General features: G+C 37.5%; 2 protein-coding genes across 2 annotated transcripts in view; one reads left to right on the plus strand and one right to left on the minus strand.

Annotated features, from left to right (window-relative positions):
* THSD7A (thrombospondin type 1 domain containing 7A) overlaps positions 1 to 23,016 on the plus strand; it is a 431,097-nt gene that overhangs the window by 176,431 nt on the left and 231,650 nt on the right. The window lies entirely within an intron of this gene.
* LOC120219760 (26S proteasome regulatory subunit 4-like) lies at positions 4,508 to 5,903 on the minus strand. The gene is given in 1 exon segment (XM_039216624.1): positions 4,508 to 5,903. A coding segment is annotated over 1 exon segment (1,323 nt). The 5' UTR covers positions 5,902 to 5,903; the 3' UTR covers positions 4,508 to 4,578.

A 23,016-nucleotide genomic window follows, 5' to 3' on the forward strand; every position in this document is an offset into this window, starting at 1 on the left:
GCTATGATTTGGACTGAATGGAGTGAAATTATGGTAGCAACACTCAGAATTTTATATCATATTTATTGTAGAAATGACATTGAAAGTGTCATCTACTCCATCACACAGTCTGTTCTCTTGATTAAAAACACAGAAGATAAATTTCACTGAAGTCGCAACCCATGTGCTACTTTCGAGCAGCTCAGTTGCTTTCCTTGTGGCCCTGGAAACCTTATAACAGATCACATGTGCCTGTTTGCTTTGGCTCCTGGGAACATGAATAGGACTGTGTGGCAGGCATGTTGTTTGCTGCCATACCCCACTGTCTTCGTCGTCTTCTCACCCTCATTATTTTCCTTCATTCATTCCTACCTGGTGATTTTGCTATCTATGGATTGCAAAAGCTGGTTTTAAAGCCGTTTTAATACAAGATATAGTTTAAATTAATGAGTAAACAAATGATTTATCTAGACAATAGTTTCTCCCCACATAGTGTTGATTTCGTCGCCGTTTTTAGGATATGCCAATCCCTCCCCTCTTTGTACTTAAACGGTTGTATTTTTTCTCACCGACACCAGTAATCCTCCTCTTCTTCATCTAGTGGTATCAGGCCAAGTCCTGTCTTGGTCTCATGAACGGTTGCTTGGTCTCCGGCCTTCATTCTCCAGGTTCCATTCAGCTCCTTACGCGTATGTGCCTGTATGTGTGCTCGCTTCTGATTCCGTATCATGCGTGTTTTCAGTTCAGTACTGTTTTATTCTCTTCCAGCCATCCTTATTCTGGTGATTTCCTCATCTCTTTTCCTGAAGTATTCCAATTATGTTAGTTACTTGGCCCCTACTAAGTAATTAAACGAGCCTCCAGGGCAACTTGAGTTGTCTCCTGCTGTCACTGTGTTAACATGCTGTAGACATTTAATTTAATGTTGACCACTCAATTAAAAGTATAATTAGGATAGTACCTACCATTTGCTTAGAGCCTAATATTCCCATTTTATTATTTGAAATAAGCAAACACATTTAAAATATGTAGATCATTTGTCACATGATTAGATTCTGTTAGAAATAGCCAGTCTAACAACAAAATGACAATTACCTATATATTATAACTTATTAGGGCATAGATTAAGCTTTACATTTCATTGGTTTTCAATATATTTTGATTAAAACTTATAAGAAAATATGTGACTAAATATATATGATTAGAAAAGTTAAAGTCTCAGTGAAGAGACAAAAATCAGGTATTTTGACCTATGTTTTGCTCAAACTTTCCACCGCATCAGTGAAGCTAATGAAATAAAGAGTAAATGAACAATACCAACAAAGCAGAGGGCCACATATCACAGACTTGATGGCTAAATTTAAAGTGTTTCACCTCAAATTCAGAAACGATTCTGCCTTGTCAAAGGATAAAAAATTATTTATTAAAGCTGGGGCACCTGGGTGGCTTAGTCGGTTAAGCGTCCGACTTTCGCTTAGGTCATGATCTCGCAGTTTGTGGGTTCAAGCCCAGCGTCGGGTTCTGTGCTGACTGCCAGCTCAGAGCCCGGAGCCTGTTTCAGAGTCTGTATCTCCCTCTCTCTCTGACCCTCCCCTGCTCAACCTATCTCTCTCTCTCCTAGAAATAAAATTTTAAAAATTATTTATTAAAGCTAAAAATGTGTATTACAGTAACTAAGTGAATTTAGCTATATAAATCTAAGAATCTTGGAAAAGCAGTTCATGGGCAACTTAATATAATTGTAGCAGAATTACTGCTAGAACTTCCAAGTTGAAGATGATAGATCTGCCCTACTTTTTGCTTTCAAACAGACTAATATCAGTAAGAATGACAAACACAAATGAAAGTCTCTTCTTTTAATAGGAAACAGTCACAGTCTCAAATCGCAAATGACAGAGATTTAATGAATGTGATAAAATTAAACCTAACTCTGGGAAGACACTTAGAAGGATGTTCTGTCTTGGCGACTTCTGTGAACACTCAAAATCACAGAGAAGCCTGAACTTTGTAAGGGTTAAGCCAGTGACACCTCCTTAGCATGGCATATGGTCTGAGTAAAGAGAAGGGGCTGCTAATGCATCTTTGAGTTTGTTTGAAAACAGAACAGCAGGGGCACCTGGGTGGCTTAGTCGGTTAAGCGCCCGACTTTCACTTAAGTCATGATCTCGCAGTTCGTGGGTTTGAGCCCTGCGTCGGGCTCTGTGCTGACTGCCAGCTCAGAGCCTGGAGCCTGTTTCGGAGTCTGTGACTCCTTTTCTCTCTGACCCTCTCCTGCTCACGCTGTCTCTCCCTCTCTCTCCTAGAAATAAAAAAAAAAAATTAAAAAAAATTAAAAAAAAAACGAAAACAGAACAGCATGCTAGGCAAGACTAAACAAGAAACTCACTATGCCATTACTGCCAAGAAAGGACTACCAGTTTGATGGACTGATGGACTAAGGTTTGATGACTGGTGGATAAGAATTCTAAATCACTACATGCACACCATGACACAAGGGGCTTCCCTATGAAATAGTGAGTTTCAGCCAACCTTAAGTATAGCATCGCCCCAAGCCTAGAGGTGATATGAAAGTAAGGGCAGACATTACTCCGAGAAAACAAAGATAGTAAAAGAAATATGGTGTTTCCAAACGAAAAACAGAAAGTAGAGTTCATATTGAATAACCTTAACTTATGAATTGAATTAGTGATTTGGCAGAGCTCAAATGGAGGGGTATTGGAAAACAAGAAGAAGAAATAGAACTAACATTAAAAGCAACTAAAAGTAGAAAACTATTTTGTGAAGAAGAGACAGTGATATAGAGAACAGTTTAAGAACATCTAACGAAACTATAACTTTTTAAAAAAATGATGGATATGGAAACAAGCAAGGGAGATTACTATATGAAACCTGGTGTTGCTGAACGTAGGACTATCAGAAAAGATAGAACAGAAAAACCAAAAACCAAAAACCAATGTAACAGAACAAAAACACAAAGATATAATAGAAGACTTTTCTGAATTTAATCCATAGCTTGAAATTGCACACGGGTAATAATTTTTCTAGAAGAGGTTGAAAGAACATAATGGACAAACTGGTATAGAATAACTTTTATAAAGAAAAAGAGACATCAGACTGTCAGCCAGGATAATACTCAAATTCTGAAACACTAGAAGCATTTCTGTTGTAGTAAAACACAAGACAGGACAGCACATTAAATCCACTCTTAGTTAACAGTGATCCGTAAGTACTAGTTAATGTAGTTGAAAAGAGAAATAAAAATTGGAAAGCAGATGTAAAAATTAAGTTTTTTTTCCAGAGATCAAGAATGTACACTGAAAAACTCAAGAGAATCAGTTGAAAATATAAACAATAAAGTAACTCAATGGGGAGGAGGTATTGAAACAAAAGTAATATAAAAACAATCCATATATTTCCTAGATACAATTAATAGTTAAACATGATGATGGAAACTAAAGATAAAAATATTCCATTTACAAAAGTGAAAAAAAAAAGCAGAAAGAAATTTGTGGATAAACCTAACTATGAAAGTTCTACACAGCACACAAGACTTGGAAACATTAAAAAAAAAAAAAAGTGTGCCTATCCAGAACACTTACTAAATATACCAGTTGTCCCCACATTGTTAATGTAATATTTATAAGGGAAAAATAAGCTGACAGGCCAAGAAAATTTTGAAAAAATAGAAGTAGAGAGAAAAAAATCAATGTCCCCAAATCATTACATGTATTTTATTCTTTGAAAGTAGTAATAACAAATTTATGTAAGTTCATGAATAAGCAGAACAAACAAATAAGGGTCTAGACATAAGATCTCCAAAACCCTAAGTAACATTTCCAATTTGGTGGGAAATTAATTAGTTTTGTTTTGTTTGGGGGACAGTTGCTTAGCCATGTAAAGTAATAAAAACAATTAAAAAGAAAAGGAAGAAGAATTATATCCCTTTGACACTTATTATACCAAAGCAAAGCCCAGTTATAGTCAGTGCTTAAAATTTTTTCTTTTTTTTAAATTTTTTAAAATATTTTATTTCTGAGAGACAGAGAGAGACAGAGTGAGCAGGGGAAGGTCAGAGAGAGAGGGAGACACAGAATCTGAAGCAGGCTTCAGGCTCTGAGCTAGCTGTCAGCACAGAGCCTGACGCAAGGCTTGAACTCACGAGCTGTGAGATCATGACCTGAGCCGAAGTCCAACGCTCAACCGACTGAGCCACCCAGGCACCCCAAGGCTAAACTTTTTAAAGTAAAAGGAGGTTACTTTAGGGCACAGAATGCAGAGATCATGCAAGGAAATACTCAGATTTTTAAAAAGAGAAAATTTTGCTCAAGAAAAATAATATGATTTTAAAACCCAAGTAGTAAACTGAGAAAATATATTTGAACATTGAATTGACAAAGAGCTAATTTTCTTTTTTTTTTGAGGAGGAGGAAGTTGCTTTATTGAGGGGAGAACACTGCACGTGGGTGACACATGAAGGCAGCCTGGTGGGCGCCCTACACATCAGGCTCAGAAAGGGGCATGAGGTGGGTTGCTAAGAAAGATCAACTGGACGAGGTTCCTCTGGCAGCTTCCTGACCATCTCCTTGAAGGCAAATGTGGCTACAGGTAGAGCCCCTCAGGGGTGCCTTCTTGTTTTTTATAAAGAACGTTTTCTTTAGATTTTTTAAAGTCTTCATTTGTTACTTTCATCCTGCATTCTCTCAAGGCCATCAGACCGGCTTCTGTACAGATTGCCTTGATGTCGGCCCTGGAGAGGTCATCTTTAGCCATGACCAAGTCATCCAGGGTCACGTCATCGGCCAACGTCATCCTGCTTGTGTGGATCTGAAAGATGCGCTTCTTAGTCTTTTCATCGGGCAGGGGGAACTCAATTTTCCTGTCAATGAGGCCTGGTCTGATAAATGCTGAATCCAAAGTTTCTATTCGGTTTGTGGCCATGATAACTTTCACGTCACCCCTTGAATCAAATCCATCCAACTGGTTCAACAGTTCCAACATTGTTCGTTGAATTTCTCTTTCACCACCGGAATTTGAGTCTCATGTTTTTGCTCCAATGGCATCAGTTTCATCAATAAACATGATGGATGGTGCAAGTTCTTCTGCAACTCGAAACAATTCCCGAACGAGTTTGGACCCGTCACCTAGGTACTTCTGAATAAGTTCAGAGCCAACCACTCTTAGGAAAGTGGCTGAGGTTTGGTTTGCTACTGCTTTGGCTAATAAGGTTTTACCTGTGCCAGGTGGTCCGTAGAGAATGACCCCCTTTGGGGGCTTTATACCCATTTCTTTGTAATATTCGGGATGAGTGAGAGGAAGCTCTACAGATTCCTTAATTTCCTGGATCTGGTTGTCCAAACCCCCAGTATCAGCATAGGTTTCCTGGGGGGCCTTTTCTACCTTCATCACTGTGACCAAGGGATCCGTGTCATCCATGAACACCCCTGAGATGGCATGTACCTTGTGGTTGAGCAGGACTGAACAGCCTGGTTCCAGCAGGTCCTTGTCTACAAAGGAAAGAATGCTGACGTAGTGTTCTGAGCCCACAGATGTGGACACGATGGCATGATTGTCATCAATGATCTCTTCCAACATTCCTACCGACATTGGGGTCCCCCTCAGATCATCCACCTTTGATCTTTCCTCCTCTTGATTTTCTTCTAAAGGCTTCATTTGTTCCTGATTTCTAATGAATTCTTCCTCCATGAGAAGGTAGTCTTTAATTCTCTCTAACTTCAGTAATTTAAAACAGCACTGAGTGTGAGGTGTCACCAGTGGCAGCTTGCTGGCAGCATCTGGTCCCTTTGTTTTCTTCTTCTTTTTCCCCACTCTAGTTGGTACAGGAGGTTCGTGTTTCTTTTTCTTGTCCTTGTCATCCTTCTTGCCACCTCCAGGGCCATGACCACCACTCTGACTTTGACCCATCTTGCTTCGGCCGCTCGAGCAGCCATTACCGGAAATCAAGAGCTAATTTTCTTAAGACTTAAAGGACTCATTAAGAAAGGGGTCAAAACCTAATTGAAAATGTGCCGAAAGTCAAGGGACTGAAAAAAAAACAAGTCACAGAATATTAGAAAATATTTGTGGAGGGCATTTCTGATTAAGGACTCTTATCCAGAACATACAAAGAACTGTTAAAACTCAACAAAATGAAAACAAATAACCTGATTCAAAAATGGGCCAAAGACCTTCCCACCTCACCAAAGAAGATATACAAATGGCAAATAAACATAAAAAAGATATATCATAGTAGATCAAGGAAATCTACATTAAAACAACAGAGATATACTCCTACACACCTACTGAAATACCCCAAGTCCAGAACGCTGGCAACACCAGATGCTGGTGAAAATGTGGATACAACAGAAACTGGTTCCTTGCTTGTGAGATGCAAAATGGTTACAGTCATTTTGCAAGACAGCCTGCCAGTTTCTCACAACACTAACATACTCCTTACCATATGATCTAGCAATTGTGCTGCTTGGTATTTACCCAAAGGAACTGATAAGTTATATCCACACAAAAATCTACATAGAGATGTTTATATAACAGCTTTATTCACAATTGCCAAAACTTGAAGGCAACCAAGATGTCCTTCAGTAGATGAATGGATAAACAAACTATAACACATTCAGACAATGGAATATTACTCAGCATTAAAAAGAAATGAGCTATCAAGCTGTGAAAAGTCATGGAAGAAACTAAATGTATAATTACCAAATGAAACAAAAGACTGTATACTGTAGGATTCCAACTATATGGCATTCTGGAAAAGGCAAAACTGTGGGGACCATGAAAAGAGCAGCAGCGTAGTCAGGGTTAGGTGAGAGGGAGAGATGAACAGAGAGGGCACAAAGGATTTTTAAGGCAGTGAAACTATTCTGTATGGTAGATATATGCCATTACACTTTTGCCCAAACCCATAAAATGTGGAAAACCAAAGGTTAACTGCAGTGTAAACTATGGACTTTGAGTGAATATTATGCATTAATGCAGGTTCTATTCTAGTGAGTGATGTTGATAACGTGGGAGGCTATCTGTGTAGGAGGGCAGGGGGGTTATTTTCACTTTGAACTTATGGGTATTTTGCACTCAATTTTACTGTGAACCTGTAAATGCTCTAAAAACTAAGATCTGTTAAATTCAGCAAAGCACAGGATCAAGTCACAGAAAATATGCTAATCCTCAATCATAATTAAGAAATTAAAAAAATTAAATCCCATTTTCACCTCTCATATTAGTAAATAAAATATTTAATAGTGTGTCTGGGATTACTAAAACAGCTTCCTGCTTTGGTAATTCACTAGAAGGACTCACAGGATTCAGCATATAGTTACATTTATGTCTGAGATTGATCACAGTGAAAGGATACAAACCAAAACCATAAAGAAAAATGGGCTTGGGGAGAAGACCGGAGGAAACTCTCTATGAAATTCTACTGGAAATTTCGAGCTTCCAGAGTCCTCTCCCTGTGGAAATTAACAGCCTACACATTCCTCCAGCAAAGAGTGCAGCAAAATTGTGCAAGGCATTATATGCTAGGGAAGTTTATTAGAGACTCTATGTTCCAAACTTTTATTGGAGGTGGATCACGTTAGGCACCCTTTGCCTAGCATACACAAAAATCCCAAATGCCCAGAAGGAAAGCAAATGTTCCCCATAAACCACATTGTTTTTACAAACAAATTAAGCATAGTGAACAACTTTATCATTTATCACAATTTTCTCAGAGAAAAAATTTTTGCAGTATAGAGAACTGTTTACCAGTTAAGTTTCCAAATATGTGTCAGGAGCCAAGGCTGCAAGCAAGTTTTTTTAATGATAGAAGTCTGAGACTTGATATTTTATTAATAATAGTGTTTAACATTAAGCACTTGGGGAAAAGAGACATATTCTTGGTGGGAACAAAAATTGGTGCAAGCTTTTTGAAAAATACTTTTGCAGTATGTATCAAAATTTAAAAAGGAAACCACCTTTGTCAGTGATGCTATATAAATTTCTTCTAAATATATTTACAACTCTCACTGTAGCATGATTTATTACAGCAAAACAATCTAAATTCCACCAATAAAAGGACTGGTTACATCAAGGTGCTTCCATGTATGGAATATGTAGTTATCACCACATGAGGTAGATATCTCAGGGCTGTTATAACAAAGTAACATTGGCGGGGTAACTTATCAACAACAGAAATTTATTTTTCATTGTCCCCAAGGCTAAAATGTCCAAGATCAAGGCACCAACAGATTCATTATCTAGTAAAAGCTCTATTCTGAGTTGTAGACCTCTGGCTTTTAAACTGTATCCTCACTTGGGCACAGAATGGGAGAGAGCTCTCTGGGGTCCCTTTTTAAGAGTACCAGTGTCATTCATGAGGGCTCCACTTGTGACCTGATTAGCTTCCAATACTATCATGTTAGGGGTTAAGATTTTAAAGTATGAATTTGGGGACACATACATTCAATCTATTGTAGTAATTGATTTCTAAATAAACATGAGGGAGTAAAGGCACTTTTATTCCACTCCCTTGCCTTGAAATCAACCAGAAACACCATTAAAAGAAATAAGCACTTCTATATATAGGAAAGAGAGAAAGAGAAAAAGAGGAAGGGAGGAAAGGAGGAAAGAAAATGGAAAGGAATTTAGGACCTGAGGCATGAAAGAGATCCTTTATAAAGTAATTGGGAGAAGGCTCTTTTAAGAATGCTTTCTTTGAAATCTCTCAGTTGGGAGTGGGTGGGAGGAGAGCACTGGCAACCAACAGGAAATATGGAGGAAGTTCCCTTAAGAGCTGGTTCTTTACCACAGAATCACAGAAGTGTACCTGGAGGAGTATTTCAGCCAGAATGTGACTTGCCTGGTCTCCTGGCTCAAAGAAGCTGTCAAAGGTGAAGTGAAGAAAGTGAGTAGAGAAAGCAGACATCTCCAGATTGCAACAAGCATAGCCTGAGATTTAAGGCTGTGCTATGAGCCACCCTCATCTCTGGAAAGTTTAGCTATCCCATATTACCTCTTCCTGAAATAAAGATCTGAATCTGTATATCAATGTTATAACATGTTTCAGGAAGAACTATAAAATCTGTTCTAAGTAATATTAGAAACATTTAATGGAAGTAGAAACTACCTTTAATTTGAACATGCCTTATTTTGTTGTATTGTCTGACCAAGGCAATTAATTATAATTATAAATCCAGTGGAAACATTACCAGGAAGCATGAGAAATTCCTCTTGGTAAATTCCTGAAGGAATTAAGACAGACTTGGGATCTAAAACAGATCTCTCTTGGGTAAGCCAAAAACAAAAAATAAAACAAAAAACATAAAAAGCAAAAAACCAAAACCAGATCTGTGCAGTTTCTAGATAACTCAGTAAAGCAGACATTTATTTTAGGCACAAATGTATAAGGACAAAAAATAACTAGGTCTCACAAAAAGAGTCAACTGATCTTTGACAAAGGAGCAAAGGCAATACACTGGAACAAGGTCAGCATCTTCAACAAACGGTACTGGAACATGTGAAAAAAAAATCTAGGCACAGACCTTGTTTTCTCCACAAAAATACAAAAAAGTAACTCAAAATAGATCATAGATCTAAGTGCAAAAGGCAAAACTATTATAAAACTTCTAGAAGGTAACATAAGAAAAAACCTAGATAACCTTGAATATGCTGATACTTTTTTAGATACAACACAAGAGATGATCAATGAAAGAAATAATTGATAAATAGTGCTTCATTAAAATTAAACGCTTCTGTTCTGCAAAGGATATTGTCAAGAGAAGGACAAGCCACAACGAGAAAATATTTGCAAATGACTCATCTGATAAAAGGATTTTTCCAAAACATAAAAGAACTCTTAAAGCTGAATAAGAAAATAACCCGACTAAAAAATCGACCAAAGACCTTAACCTCACCAAAAAAGAAATTCATTTGGCAAATAACCATATGAAAAGATGCTCTGCAGTATAGGTCACTAGAGAAATGCAAATTAAAACAATGAGATACTGCAACACACGTGTTAGAATAGCCAAAATCCAGAACACTGGAAATACCAAATGTTGGTGAGGATATAAAGCAACAGGAACTTCATTCATTGCTGGTGGGAATGCAATATGGCACATCCACCGTGGAAGGCAGTTTGGAAGGTTTTTTTTTTTTTTTTTACAAAACTAAACACACTTCCATATGGTCCAGCAAGCACACTCCTTGACATTTATCCAAAGGAACTGAAAACTTACATCCATTCAATATCTACATAGTGTGGCCAGGTATTAGGTAGGAAAGAGAAATGAATAGGAGAAGCACATAGCTTTCAGGGGAATAAAAATAGTCTCTATGACATTATAATGATAGGTATAGCCATTATATATTTGTGCAAACCGGTGGAATGTACAACACAAGAGTTAACTATAATGTAAAGCATGGGTTTTGAATGATTTGGTATGTTAATGTAGCTTCATCCTTGGTAATAAATACACACCATTCTAATGAGTGCTGTGAAATGAGGGAGGCTATGCATGTGTGGAGAAAGAATATGAGAAATCTCTATACCTTTTTCTTAATTTTGTTGTAAATCTAAAACTGCTCAAGAAAATAAAGTCTAAAAAACCTGACTAAAGCATAAATGGAATAATCTAGTATCCCTGGAAAATTGAGAGGTTAGAGTATTTTTCTGTCATTTTGTTATCAATATATTTTTTCCTTTTAAGGCTTTATATAAAGTCAATGTTAGTATTTCAGACCGCAATGAATAATATTCAAGTGGCTTTCTGAATTTTTTTTCTAAACTCATACTCTTCTGACATACCCTTTCAATTTCAAAATTATATCTGTTAAGATAAAACTGTATTTCTTCTCAACACAGTCTCTTTGTGCCTCACTCCTGTTTTACCTTCCAATATTGGTTGTTAACTATTCTCCATCCTTCTCTTTAAGGATGGCTCTCTAGAAATGGTGACAGAGAAGTTGAATATAAAGTTACTGGCTTTACAATACTAAAAAACAAAACAAAACAAAAAACTGGTTAAATCAATAAGAGAATTTTAAGTAATAGATAATTAGGGAGAAATAACACAAATAAGGAAACCTGTACATCCATGACCGCACAATGTTGAACAAGTAATTTAAGCTTTCCAGGACTCAGTTTTCTCATGTATAAATATGCGTGAAGGGGGTCAACAATGAGAGAGGGAGGAAGGGAGAGAGCTGAATAAGTATCTGAAAGCCCTCAACATTTTGTGATTCCTATGAACTCTGAACAAAAACTGTACCTGAAATTGTAGATCTAAAATCCCATGTATCTTTCTTGGCAGAAAGTTAATTAATTTTGACATGTTCTATAAATCAATTCTTAGTGAAGCATCAGAATGAATTTATACATAGTGTTTGTAGAATAAGAGAGCGCTTGGGGCGCCTGGGTGGCTTAGTCGGTTGAGCGTCCGACTTTCGCTTAGGTCATGATCTTGCGGTTCGTGGGTTCAAACCCCACGTCAGGCTCTGTGCTGACTGCCAGCTCAGAGCCTGGAGCCTGTTTCAGTCTGTGACTCCCTCTCTCTGACCCTCCCCTGCTCACGCTGTCTCTCTCTCTCTCTCCTAGAAATTAAAAAAAAAAAAAAAAAGAGAGAGAGAGCGCTCAATCTTGAAAGTAAATGCACAGTCTTTACTGAGTGGATGTACTGCTGAGTTCCTAAGGGCCCATTCCTGCAGGATGACTTGTGAATCCGTGCACTTGAAAATCTAATTCTAACCTTACCAAAAAGAAGGGAGTAAATTGCCCACTATTTAAAGTAATATTGACTCCTTTTAGGCTATTCAGAATCCATTTATAAAATTACTACTTCTCATGCATAAATAGCAGGCTTTCAGATTAAAAAACTTTCTGTAACATTTCAAGTGTTGATTTGCCTGCCATATGCTCACCATCATTTTTCACGAGCTTGCCTCAGCTGCCTGCTGCCCACAGCTGGCTGAAGAAATAGTCAATATGCCCACATTCTCTTGTAGATGGTATATAGCTAACAGAAGTACGTGGCTTTACTTGTCTCAAAATGTAGTGCTGACTAGGCAGGATGTATTTACTTTGTGCCCATCTGAATGCTACTTAAATGGCTGGAAGCTGATCTCCGAGCAGTATCTTAATAAGGCTTCCTAGTTCTCTTCTTTCTGGTTGGAGCGCATCCATAGGAGGCAGCACCAGTATAGAAGAAGATGGGAAGAGAGGATATGAGTATATATTCCTGCCTTTCTGGGCCAACAGTGGCTGAGTTCTAACAAAAAGCTACAGCCTCTGTCCATCAACTTTGCCCTACAGCTCTAGGCTTATTTCAGGTTTTAGTAAAATCTTTTTTCTTGGTCCCTTTATCACCTTGGGGCAATAATCTTCCCATACTTGGTAGCCCCAGGGTGCTTCACCATTTGTTGGTTATTTCTCTGAACACTACCCACACTTATGTTAATAATCCTTTTATTAAACCCATTAACCCTCATGAATTTGCTATCTGTTTTCTGCTGACCCTGATGGATATAATAGCTACACTAGAGTACAATGTTATGAGTCAGAGAACTACTTCTATGTCACTGTTAGTTTATGTATTAATTAACTATGCATTTGTTTCATTATTTACTTTTTTCTTCATCAAAATATAAGACATCAAGACATTCTGGGTGCTGGAATATATAGAGCAAAAAACAAACAAATAAACAAAAAAGCAAAGACCCTAATCTCAAGGGCCTATTCTTTGCTATAGAATGAGTGGCATAAAAAGGCAATAAAATATCACAAGTGCTATCTTCTGTCTAACTAGAGGGAGTGTATGCAAGTGACAACTGAGGCAGCAAGTTCTTCCTGGTGGAAGGTTGATAGAATCAGAAATGGCCTCATAGAGGAAGTGCTACTAAGGCTAAGGATTAGTGGATATCCATAAAGTAGGGGAAGATGATGAAAAAAAAATATGAGAACAGTAAGAGCAAAGGCCCTGAGATTTGCATCAGCAGTGATTCATTGAGTGGGGATGTGATGTACACAGATGATTCACACACCTAGAGATTTCCTTATAAAGGAATGAGAAGCTAGAATATAGGAAAAGACAGGCAAATATTGGAGGTCAAGCTTAAATGTTTAGATTTTCTGTCCTGTGTGTGAGTGGTTTATTAGAAACCATGTTTTGAGCACCCTCCAATATAGGTAGTAATTATTTATAAATTAAATCCATGCACTGTTAAAATATATATACACTACGGAAAATCATAAGAATTAAAACTAAGTTAAAGAAATAAGAAAACAGTACTAATATTTTGCTAGTCATTGTCTTTTTTTTTTTTTAAGAGAGAGAGTGCACACATGCATGCATGCAAATGGAGGAGGGGCAGAAGGAGGGAGAGGGAGAGAGAGAGAGAGAAAATCCTAAGAATTCTAAACAGGCTCCATGCCTAGAGCAGAGAGCTTCAGGTAGATCCCATTCTCAGGACTGTGAGATCATGACCTGAGTGGAAACCAAGAGTCTGACACTTAGTCACCCGAGCCACCCAGGTACCCCTTTGTTATCTTTACTTAAAACCTAAGGCAAACCATGAAGAGGTATATTATTAGTGGTAGAGATTTTTAGTCATGTGTAAATTTTTTATAAGTATATATTTTATATATAAATTTATATAATACATAAATTAAAATATTTAAATATATCTTATATATATTTAGTTTTATATATATAAATAAAATGAACTTTTTAAATTGGACAGTGGAAATTCATGAATATGATTACCAAGTTATATGGATATTATAATTAACCTATTAAGCAATTATTAATTAAGCAATTACTATGTGTCCGACATTGGCCAGGTACAGAATTAACTTTGCAATTATGTAAAACATAATTTTTACATTAAAATATTTTTAGATCACTGTGTATAAGTTAAAGCGGGTATTACTATTCCTACATTATAGATACCAAAAGTTGTGTGTCAGAAGTTTTAAGTAACTTCCCTAGGGCACCCAAAAGAGACCAAAAGCAGAGGGCAACAAAAAAGCCTTGAACAGGGTTGCCCACCTGTTGTGTATGGGAGATCTGAGTATATCCCAGATCGCCTGGGTATCTAGATGAAAGGTGATTCACATGAAAGCGTTGTTGTTGTTTTTTTAATGTCTATTTATTTTTGAGAGTAAGAGAGAGCATGCACACACATGAGCAAGAGACAGAGAGAGAGATCCCAAGCAAGCTCTGCACTCTTACTGTAGAGCCCCATGTGGGGCAAAATCTCAACTGTGACATCATGACATGAGCCAAAATCAAGAGTCAGATGCGTAAAAGACTGAGCCACCCAGACACTCCTCACGTGAAAGCATTTCTAGGAGGAAGCTTGGGCTCAGTCTCAACAGATAAGAACATATTTCAAACCTTGAGGTGTATCCATTTTTTTTTTTAAATATTTTTATTTATTTCTAGGAGAGAGAGAGAGACACAGAGTGAGCAGGGGAGGGTCAGAGAGAAAGGGAGTCACAGACTGAAACAGGCTCCAGGCTCTGAGCTGGCAGTCAGCACAGAGCCCGACGCGGGGCTCGAACCCACGAACGGCGAGATCATGACCCAAGCGAAAGTCGGACGCTTAACCGACTAAGCCACCCAGGCGCCCCGAGGTGTATCCATTTTTGAAATAGGCTTCTTGATACCTTTTGTTTTAGGGGACATACCTCTTCCTTACTATTGTAAAGTTACTCCATTAGTTTCTGAGCATTAGTTTATTGAGTTTAACCTTTGATACATTTATAAACATCCTCACTTATGTTGTCTGTTTACTCCTGTTTTTATTCCTTGAAACCACTCAACTGTTCAGTCACAACTATCAAGTAGTTGGCACTGATGATGGCAAACTAAAGGCTATTATCGCCACCGTTTACCTATAAAGTAGCAAATTCTCTTGAATGTCACATCAGTATGACTAGCAGAGTCACTTCCCACATCCTCACACATGATGGTTTCATCATGCCTGACATATGTTCACCTTTCCTATACCTTCCCCTATCACCTCACAGGAGTATTTTTGGTTTAAATGATGGCCTATCATGGAACAGCTGAATAAAAGGAAGCTCATAGATAGCAGTCTAAAACAACCTAACTTAAAGATTTTGGAACCAGGGACTAACCATAAACTGAATTCTAGGTCGGTGTTTAATCCTCCTTCACATAAACTGTCAATAAAGTCCATTCCAGTTTCCTCACTTTTCCGCCGAGCCTTCTTATTAACATCTTCCATTTTACTGTTCTAAGTTTAACTTTTTTCCTTGAGCTTGTGTGAGAGCAAATTTCCTTGAGCTGGCACTTCCTTGAGCAGCCTGGCTGCTGTTTGGGGCAGTGACCTTGCATCTCCTGAACAATTGTGACCGCACCCATTGTTTTCATTTATTTGCTGGAATTCTACTACTTTTGTGTGGGTTGTACTGAGTCTCCCTCTAACTGGAATTTAACAAGAAGGGATTTAAATAGGAGGAAATGCTTACAAAAGGGAAAAATAGTTCACATAGGATAAGGAATTTAATAAATTATTAATGCAGTGTTTGTATAACCTAATTAAGAATATGTTCACTCTTTTAAAGAGTTGACTAATATATTGTATTAGTAATTTTGTGCATTTCATTACTTTCTTAAAATTCTTCCTTCTTTATTAAGCATAATTTTAAGCTTCTATTTGCACTTTGACCTTGTTCTGTTCTTTATTTTTATAATCTTGAGTCGTCTTATTATAGAGTGATTGTTTTTTTCCCAAAAGTTTCTTTGACAGATATTTTCTTCTCTATTTGGTATGAATATATGGTCATTGATACGAGGTTTTAAAGATTGCGACCAGGAAAGTTTTGTTTAATAGTATTGATGAGGACAGCAATTAAATTGTGAATGAGGAAAATAGTGTGCTGTGCTTAATACAAGAAGCCATTGTACTGAAAAGATCTTGGAATGTTGGTACAATCACATACAGTGTCAAGTACTGGAACAAACAAAGCAGATCTTTGAAGAAAAAAATCAGTTATGACCACTGATAGTTGACATGGCATTAATTTTTTTCTTTGGTTTAAACAAAAAGAAAGCTGTCAAAATGCTACTCATAGACATAAACCAGACCACTAACTGACATATATATGAATACGCATGTGCTTGTATTGACAGGTAGGTAAGAATAGAGATGGTAAAAAGAGATCTTACGAATAATAACTATGAATTTCTCGGAAATTGTTTTCAGTAGCATGAAATTTGAATACTTTTGGAAGTCCTACCAGATACGGTACACTGATACATTTTCTATACCATACAGGTTTCAAAACAACTTTTATTGAAAAGACAGCTCTCTGGGATGTAAAATTGCAATGTAAATTAAGAATGACAGAACAGGGGCGCCTGGGTGGCTTAGTTGGTTAAGCGTCCGACTTTCGCTTAGGTCATGATCTCGCGGTTCGTGGGTTCGAGCCCCGCATCGGGCTCTGTGCTGACTGCCAGCTCGGAGCCTGGAGCCTGTTTCGAAGTCTGTGACTCCCTCTCTCTCTGACCCTCCCCTGCTCACTCTGTCTCTCTCTCTCTCTCTCTCTCTCTCCTAGAAATAAATAAAAACATTAAAAAAAAAGTTAAAAAAAATGACAGAACAAAATGTCAAATATTTTTAGTGTTTTTAAAATTTTTTATAAGTTTTTTATTTTAATTCCAGTATAGTTCATATAGAATGTTATGTTAGTTTGAGGTATACAGTACAGCACTTCAACAATTCTTTAAATTATTCAGTGATCATCATGAGTGTACTCTTATTAATGCCCATCACCTGTTTCACCCATGCCCCTACCCACCTCTCCTATGGTAACCATCAGTTCTCTAAAGGTAAGTGTCTATTTTAGGGTATCTCTTTTCTCTCTCTCTGTTTTTCTCTCATTTTCTTTGTTCCTTTGTTCTGAAATTCCACATATGAGTCATAAGTCATTTGTCTTTCGTGAATCACTTATTTCACTTAGAATTATACTGTCTAACTCCATCCATGTCATTGTAAATGGCAAGATACCATTCTTTGTTATGACTGAATAATATTCCATTGTATATTTAAACTACCAATTACTTTATTTTTGTTTATTATTAACTACCTTAAGTATTTGGGTGCTGCTACATTGGGTGCATACATACTTACAGTTGTTACATATCTGCTTGTTGGATTGTCCCCTGAATGGTTATATAGTGTCTTGTCTCTTTTATAGTCTTTATTTTTAAGTTTATTTTTTCCCAGGGTGCCTGGGTGACTCAGTTGGTTAAGCATCCAACTGATTTTGGCTCAGGTGATCATCTCATGGTTGTGAGATTGAGCTCCACATTGGGCTCTGTGCTGGGTGTGGAGCCTGCTTAAGATTCTCTACCCCCACCCCCCGCCGCACCCGCCTGCTCACATGCACACATGCTCTCAGTAAACAAACACACAAATAAATAAATAAATATAAAGTTGATTTTTCCCTATGTGAGTATATTGCTTCCTTGACTTTCTTTTGACTTCCATTTGCGTGATATATTCTTCTCTGTCCTTTCAATTTCAATCTGCGTGTGTCTTTAGGTCTGAAGTGATTCTCTTGTAAGCAACATATAGATGGATCTTATTTATTTATCCATTTTGTCATCCTGTGTCTTTTGACTGGAGCATTTAGTTCATTTACATTAAAAGTAATTATTGTTAAGTATGCATTTATTGCCATTTTGTTTTTGTTTCATTATTGTTTTTGCAGTTTTGCTCCATTCTTCTCTTAATCTCTTCTCTCATGATTAGTTGGCTTTTTTAGTGATATACTTGGGTTCTTTTTTCTTTACTTTGTGCATATCTGTTACTGGTTTCGATTTGTGATTACTGTTCAGTTTGCATATAACATCTTTTGTGTATCGCAGTCTGTATTAAGTTTATACTCACTTAAGTTTGAACCCATTCTTCACTCCTCTCCTCCACCCATTTTAGGTAATTGGTGTTGTATTTTACATCTTTTGATTTTATGAATCCCTTTACTGATTTTTACAGATACTTATTTTTGTTGCTCTTTTGCTTCTTTTTTTTTTTTTTTTTTTTTTTTTTAACTCTTCTTTATGGTCTTTTCTTTGCACTCAAAAAGTCCCCTTTTACATCCAGCGCTGGTTAGTGGTCATGAATTCCTTCTTTTGTTTGTCTGGAAAGCTCTTTATCTCTCCTATTCTAACTGATAGCCTTGCTGGACAGAGTATTTTTGACTGCAGATTTGTTTTTTTGGTTTTTGTTTTTTTCCTTTTACCACTTTGAATATATCATGCTATTCCTTTCTGGTCTGCAAAGTTTCTGTTGAAAAATCAGCTGATAACCTTAGGGAATTTTTCTCTTTGTGTAACTGCCTTCTTTTTCTGCTTTTAAATTTGTCTCTTTATCACTACTCTTTTGACATCTTGATTACTGTGTGTCTTGGTGTGGACCTCCTTGGTTGGTTTTATTGTGGGGATCTCTGTTCCTGCTGGATCTGGAGTTGTTTCCTTTCTCAGACTGGGGAAAGTTTCAGCATTTATTTCTTCAGATAGACTTTCTGCCACCTTTTTTTTTTCTTACCTCCTTCTGGGATCCCTATAATGTGAATGCTATTACATTTATTGGTGTTGCTGATTTCCCTAAATCTATTCTCATTTTGCATATATATTTTTTTCCTTTCACCTCAGCTTGATCACTTTCTATTACTCTTTCCTCCAGGCTGCTGATTCATTCTTCTACTTCTAGTCTACTACTTATTCCATCTAGTGCATTTTAAGTTTCCTTTATTGGGCTCTGACTAGTTCTTTTTTATCTCATTGCTAAGTGTATTGCTGATGTCCACTACTTCCTTAAGTCCATTGAATATCTTTAAGATCATTACTTTCAATTCTCTATCAGACATGTTACTTATTTCTGTTTCACTTAGGTCTCTTGCTGTGATTTTGTCCTGTTCTTTCATTTGGGACACGTTCCTCTGTCTCCTCATTTTGTCTAATTCCCTGAGCCTGTTCCTTTGTGTGAGTAAAGACAGCCACATCTCCTACACTTGAACATAATGGCCTCATGAAGAAAAAAATCCCATAGTGTCCTGCTTTGTGGTGTTAGTGGGTCATTCTGGGATGCCTTGGGCTTAAGCTGAGTCATACCAGGCATTTGCTAGAGATGCAGCAGTGCCAAACTACAGGGTGCTTTTCCTGTGTTGTCCCCTAAGAAGCTTTTGTTGGTGGGCAGAGTCTATAGTCAGTTTAGTTGTCTGCCTCCAGCCGACTTCTGGGGCCTCCGGGTGTGTGTGGCTATCTTTCCCTCTCTCTAGGGCAAGAGTCCCTTTGGGAATCACTGCTACACTGTCAGGCCAGTGGCACCACCCTGTATAGACACTGACCAAAAACATATTCAAAAGGGCAGATCTGCTGAAGTAAAGCACATAGGGAGGGAGTGTGGGGCAACAGTGCTACCAAGCTTCGCACATGCCCCTTCTCTCTGGAAGGGGCCCTGCAGCGCTGTGATTGAGCTGTCTGGAGGGGTGGATTGGCAGAAACGCAGTGCGACCTATGGTGTCGGTGCTAGGAAGTTTCTCTGCGAGTCCCACAGGTGGCCCTGTGCTTATGTTGGGGAACGGCGAAGGGCAATGGCATCTGTCAGTTCTTTTGTTCCTGGAAGAGTTCCCCAGAGATTTTTGTCCCTCTGGATGAGCTCTGAGGTTAGTAGATAACTCTCCCTCCTATATAACACAGGCATCTTTCTGGCCTATTTGCTGTGCTCTCTCTTCAAGCGTGGGGACTTAGTTTCTTTTTACTCTCCAGGCTTTTCCAGCGTGGAGCCAGATGATTTTTTAAATTCCAGGTTTTATGTACTGCTGGTTATAAGAACTCATGAAATTCAGCCCCTCTGATTTTCAAAGCCAAATATTATGGGGATTCATCTTCCTCAGTGTAGGGATCTCTTTCTCTTTCCTTTCCTTACCCGCTGCTGACAGTCGCATGAGTCCTTTTAACTCCTGTGTCTCCGCCCTTCCTACCTCTTGATACGGCATCTTCTCTACATTTAGTTGTAAGATTTATTCTTTCAGTTTGGGGATCATTTTCTGGATTATTTACGCTGATAAGATTGTTATCTAGGTATATCCGTGGGTCACGGTGAGCCTAGGGTCCTCCTACTCCACCATCTTCCCTAGAAGAATAATTATTAATAATAAAGGACGACTTTAAAATAATGAGATGGTAAGATCATTGAAAACAAAAGGAGAGAAGAACAGAATCTTTACCTTTTTAGGTTCTTTAAATCTCTTTCAAAAGGGCAGTTATATTCCATAGGTGGGAAGAAATCATTGTATATATGATTCTATTTTTTTAATGTTTTATTTATTTCTGAGAGAGACACACACACAGTGTGAGTGGGGGAAGGTCAGAGAGAGAGGGAGATACAGAATCTGAAGCAGGCTCCAGGCTCTGAGCTGTCAGCACAGAGCCCGATGCAGGGCTCAAACCCATGAACCGTGAGATCATGACTTGAGCTGTGAAGTCTGGCGCTTAACTGACTGAGCCACCCAGGAGCCCCTATATGATTCTATAAATGGAAATATGTACCTTTGTTTTATCTCTGTACCTTTAGTATGCTGGGATGACATCAGTGTTAAGAAAGTAAGTGTTTACTTTGTAAGCATGTACATTTCACTGTGAATATGTCTTTCTGCTAAGTTCATTGGGTTCTACTCACACCAGCCAGGAAAAGTATTTTAAAATCTAGAAGCACTCGAAACATCATGAATAGGAATTATTTTTAGATACATACTAGTAAGCACAAAATAAAATTCTCTGTGTAAAAGGCTACTATTATGATAAAGATGTTTAAAAATAATTTTTGCATGTTTTAGGATATTCAGTAAACCCAATACAAATATGTGACAGCCAATGTCATTGAATATTTTTATCTTCAAATATATCTTGGAGATTTCCCTGAAGAATTAGTATATCATAGATTTTTACTGCATAATTATTTATCCAGCATTCCTTAATTATTTGATCCTTGTCTTCACTTGTAAAATACTCTATTTGAATTAAAGGTGGATGCAAAGAGAATTTGTTGATATTTTTGTATAAATATGTTTTTAAATGTCAGCTATTTACGTCTACAGCCACCCATCCAAGACAGAATCCTGTGGGGTTTTCTATGTAATAAAGAAGATAAACCAAAGAAAGGAAAGTAAGATAAATCAAATCTGTGATTAAAAAACAAAAATATGAAAATGAGGATTATGTTGGAAATTATGAAGAAATTATTAAAGGGATGTCATACATAGATTCGCAGAAAGAAAGGAAAGGGTAGAAAAGAGCTTAAAAATGGAAACATTGAAATGAATCAAAGTTAGTTTTAATTGAATTTGTCATGATTGAGATAATGCAGTGTTGAGCAAAACACATAATGGATTGTGTCATGTAATGTTAATTTTGACAACTGTAAATCAGGCTAGGGAACACTATGAAATCATCATGAATGATGCATATGCTCTTAATTTTAGACTTGCAGATTTGATTTCTGAGGCTGTTTGCATTGGAACAACCAAAGCAGGGTGTTGTGAAATAAATCAATTTGAAAAGAAAACATTCCCTAATGTGATTTGTAGAGTTCCTTGGTAGGAGTGCACTGGTGACATATTTTTGCATAGTTTCATTTTACCACCTACTTTCATTATGAAGCTGACAGTCTGGAGCCCAGGGAAGTCAGAGGAACATGTGAAGCTGAGGATGTGTAGGAACGGGGGCAGTTGCCCTGTTTGGTTGCCATGGATGTCACTGAACAGTCCATGGTGAGCATTTATTGCCCACCAGGGACATTTTCTCAGAACAGCTGATGGGAAAGTGTAGGTTGAACAAACAGTAATGATGGCAAAGGTGTGATTCTATCTTCCTGGGCCTATATAAGTGTTTCCATTTGCCTCTGATAACAAGCACAGGTTTTATCATTCATGTGCAATATTTTGTCAACTGGACTATGAACTATGAGCATATCTCTCATCCTTGTCCCCTCCCCCTCTACTGTGAGAGGACTTTGAGGGGGTACTCAGCATTTGACAGCTGACAAAGGATGAGGCAGTTTTGTCATTAACACGTAGTAAATATGGCCCCTGAAACAGCATCCATTGTTCTGCCCTGATCACCTCTATTACAAACGACCACATTGACAGTGTCAGTTTTTAAAGTTAGAATTTCAATTATGTCTTTATATGGATAATCTCTTTACAAGTATTATATTTACTATTTCATTTGTATGCAAATATAGGATAGTACTTGTATAGGGGTGCCTGGGTGGCTCAGTCCGTTAAGCGTCCGACTTCAGCTCAGGTCCTGATCTCATGGGCAGTGAGTTTGAGCTCAGCATCAGGTTCTATGCTGTCAGCTCAGAGCCTGGAGTCTACTTCAGATTTTGTGTCTCCCTCTGTCTCACTCCTCCCCTACTCTTGTTCTATCTCTCAAAAATGAATAAATGTTAAAAAAAATTTAAAGGCGAGTACTTGTATATGTATATTAAATAAATTAATCTAGGACAGTAATGTCAATGCCATTAGGTCTGCCATTGATTTAAAAAAATATATCTGGTGAATTTTGACCAGAAACTTTTTATATGGCAAGATGGATAGAAATATTTTAGAATTCTAAAAATAAAATGCTGAAACAAAATAAACTAATAGTGCACTGTACTTCAACAAAAGAAAATAATTGTCGAACATTTGTTGGACTTAGAACTTTAGAGAATTTGAGGAAGAAAAAAGGTATAAAGTAAGAATTATCAGTTACTTAGATAACTACTTTTTATTGAGTAAAATCATCACAAGAGTGATCAGATGTTTATTAACCTTTTGGTTTGCCATTACCAACTAATCTCCAGACCTGAGAGAGGAGTATACTGGATGGCCAGGATGGGTTGCCCCAGAATGTAGCCTTTTTCTAGGTCAGAGATGAGCAATACTTGATAGGGACATGTTCCACTTACACTGAGGTGGAAATTACATAAGACAGGCATAAATAGAATGATTATAGAATAGGCACA

This window comes from Hyaena hyaena, unplaced genomic scaffold (genome assembly GCF_003009895.1).
Source record: "Hyaena hyaena isolate Hyena2069 unplaced genomic scaffold, ASM300989v1 scaffold_646, whole genome shotgun sequence".
Classification (NCBI taxonomy): domain Eukaryota; kingdom Metazoa; phylum Chordata; class Mammalia; order Carnivora; family Hyaenidae; genus Hyaena; species Hyaena hyaena.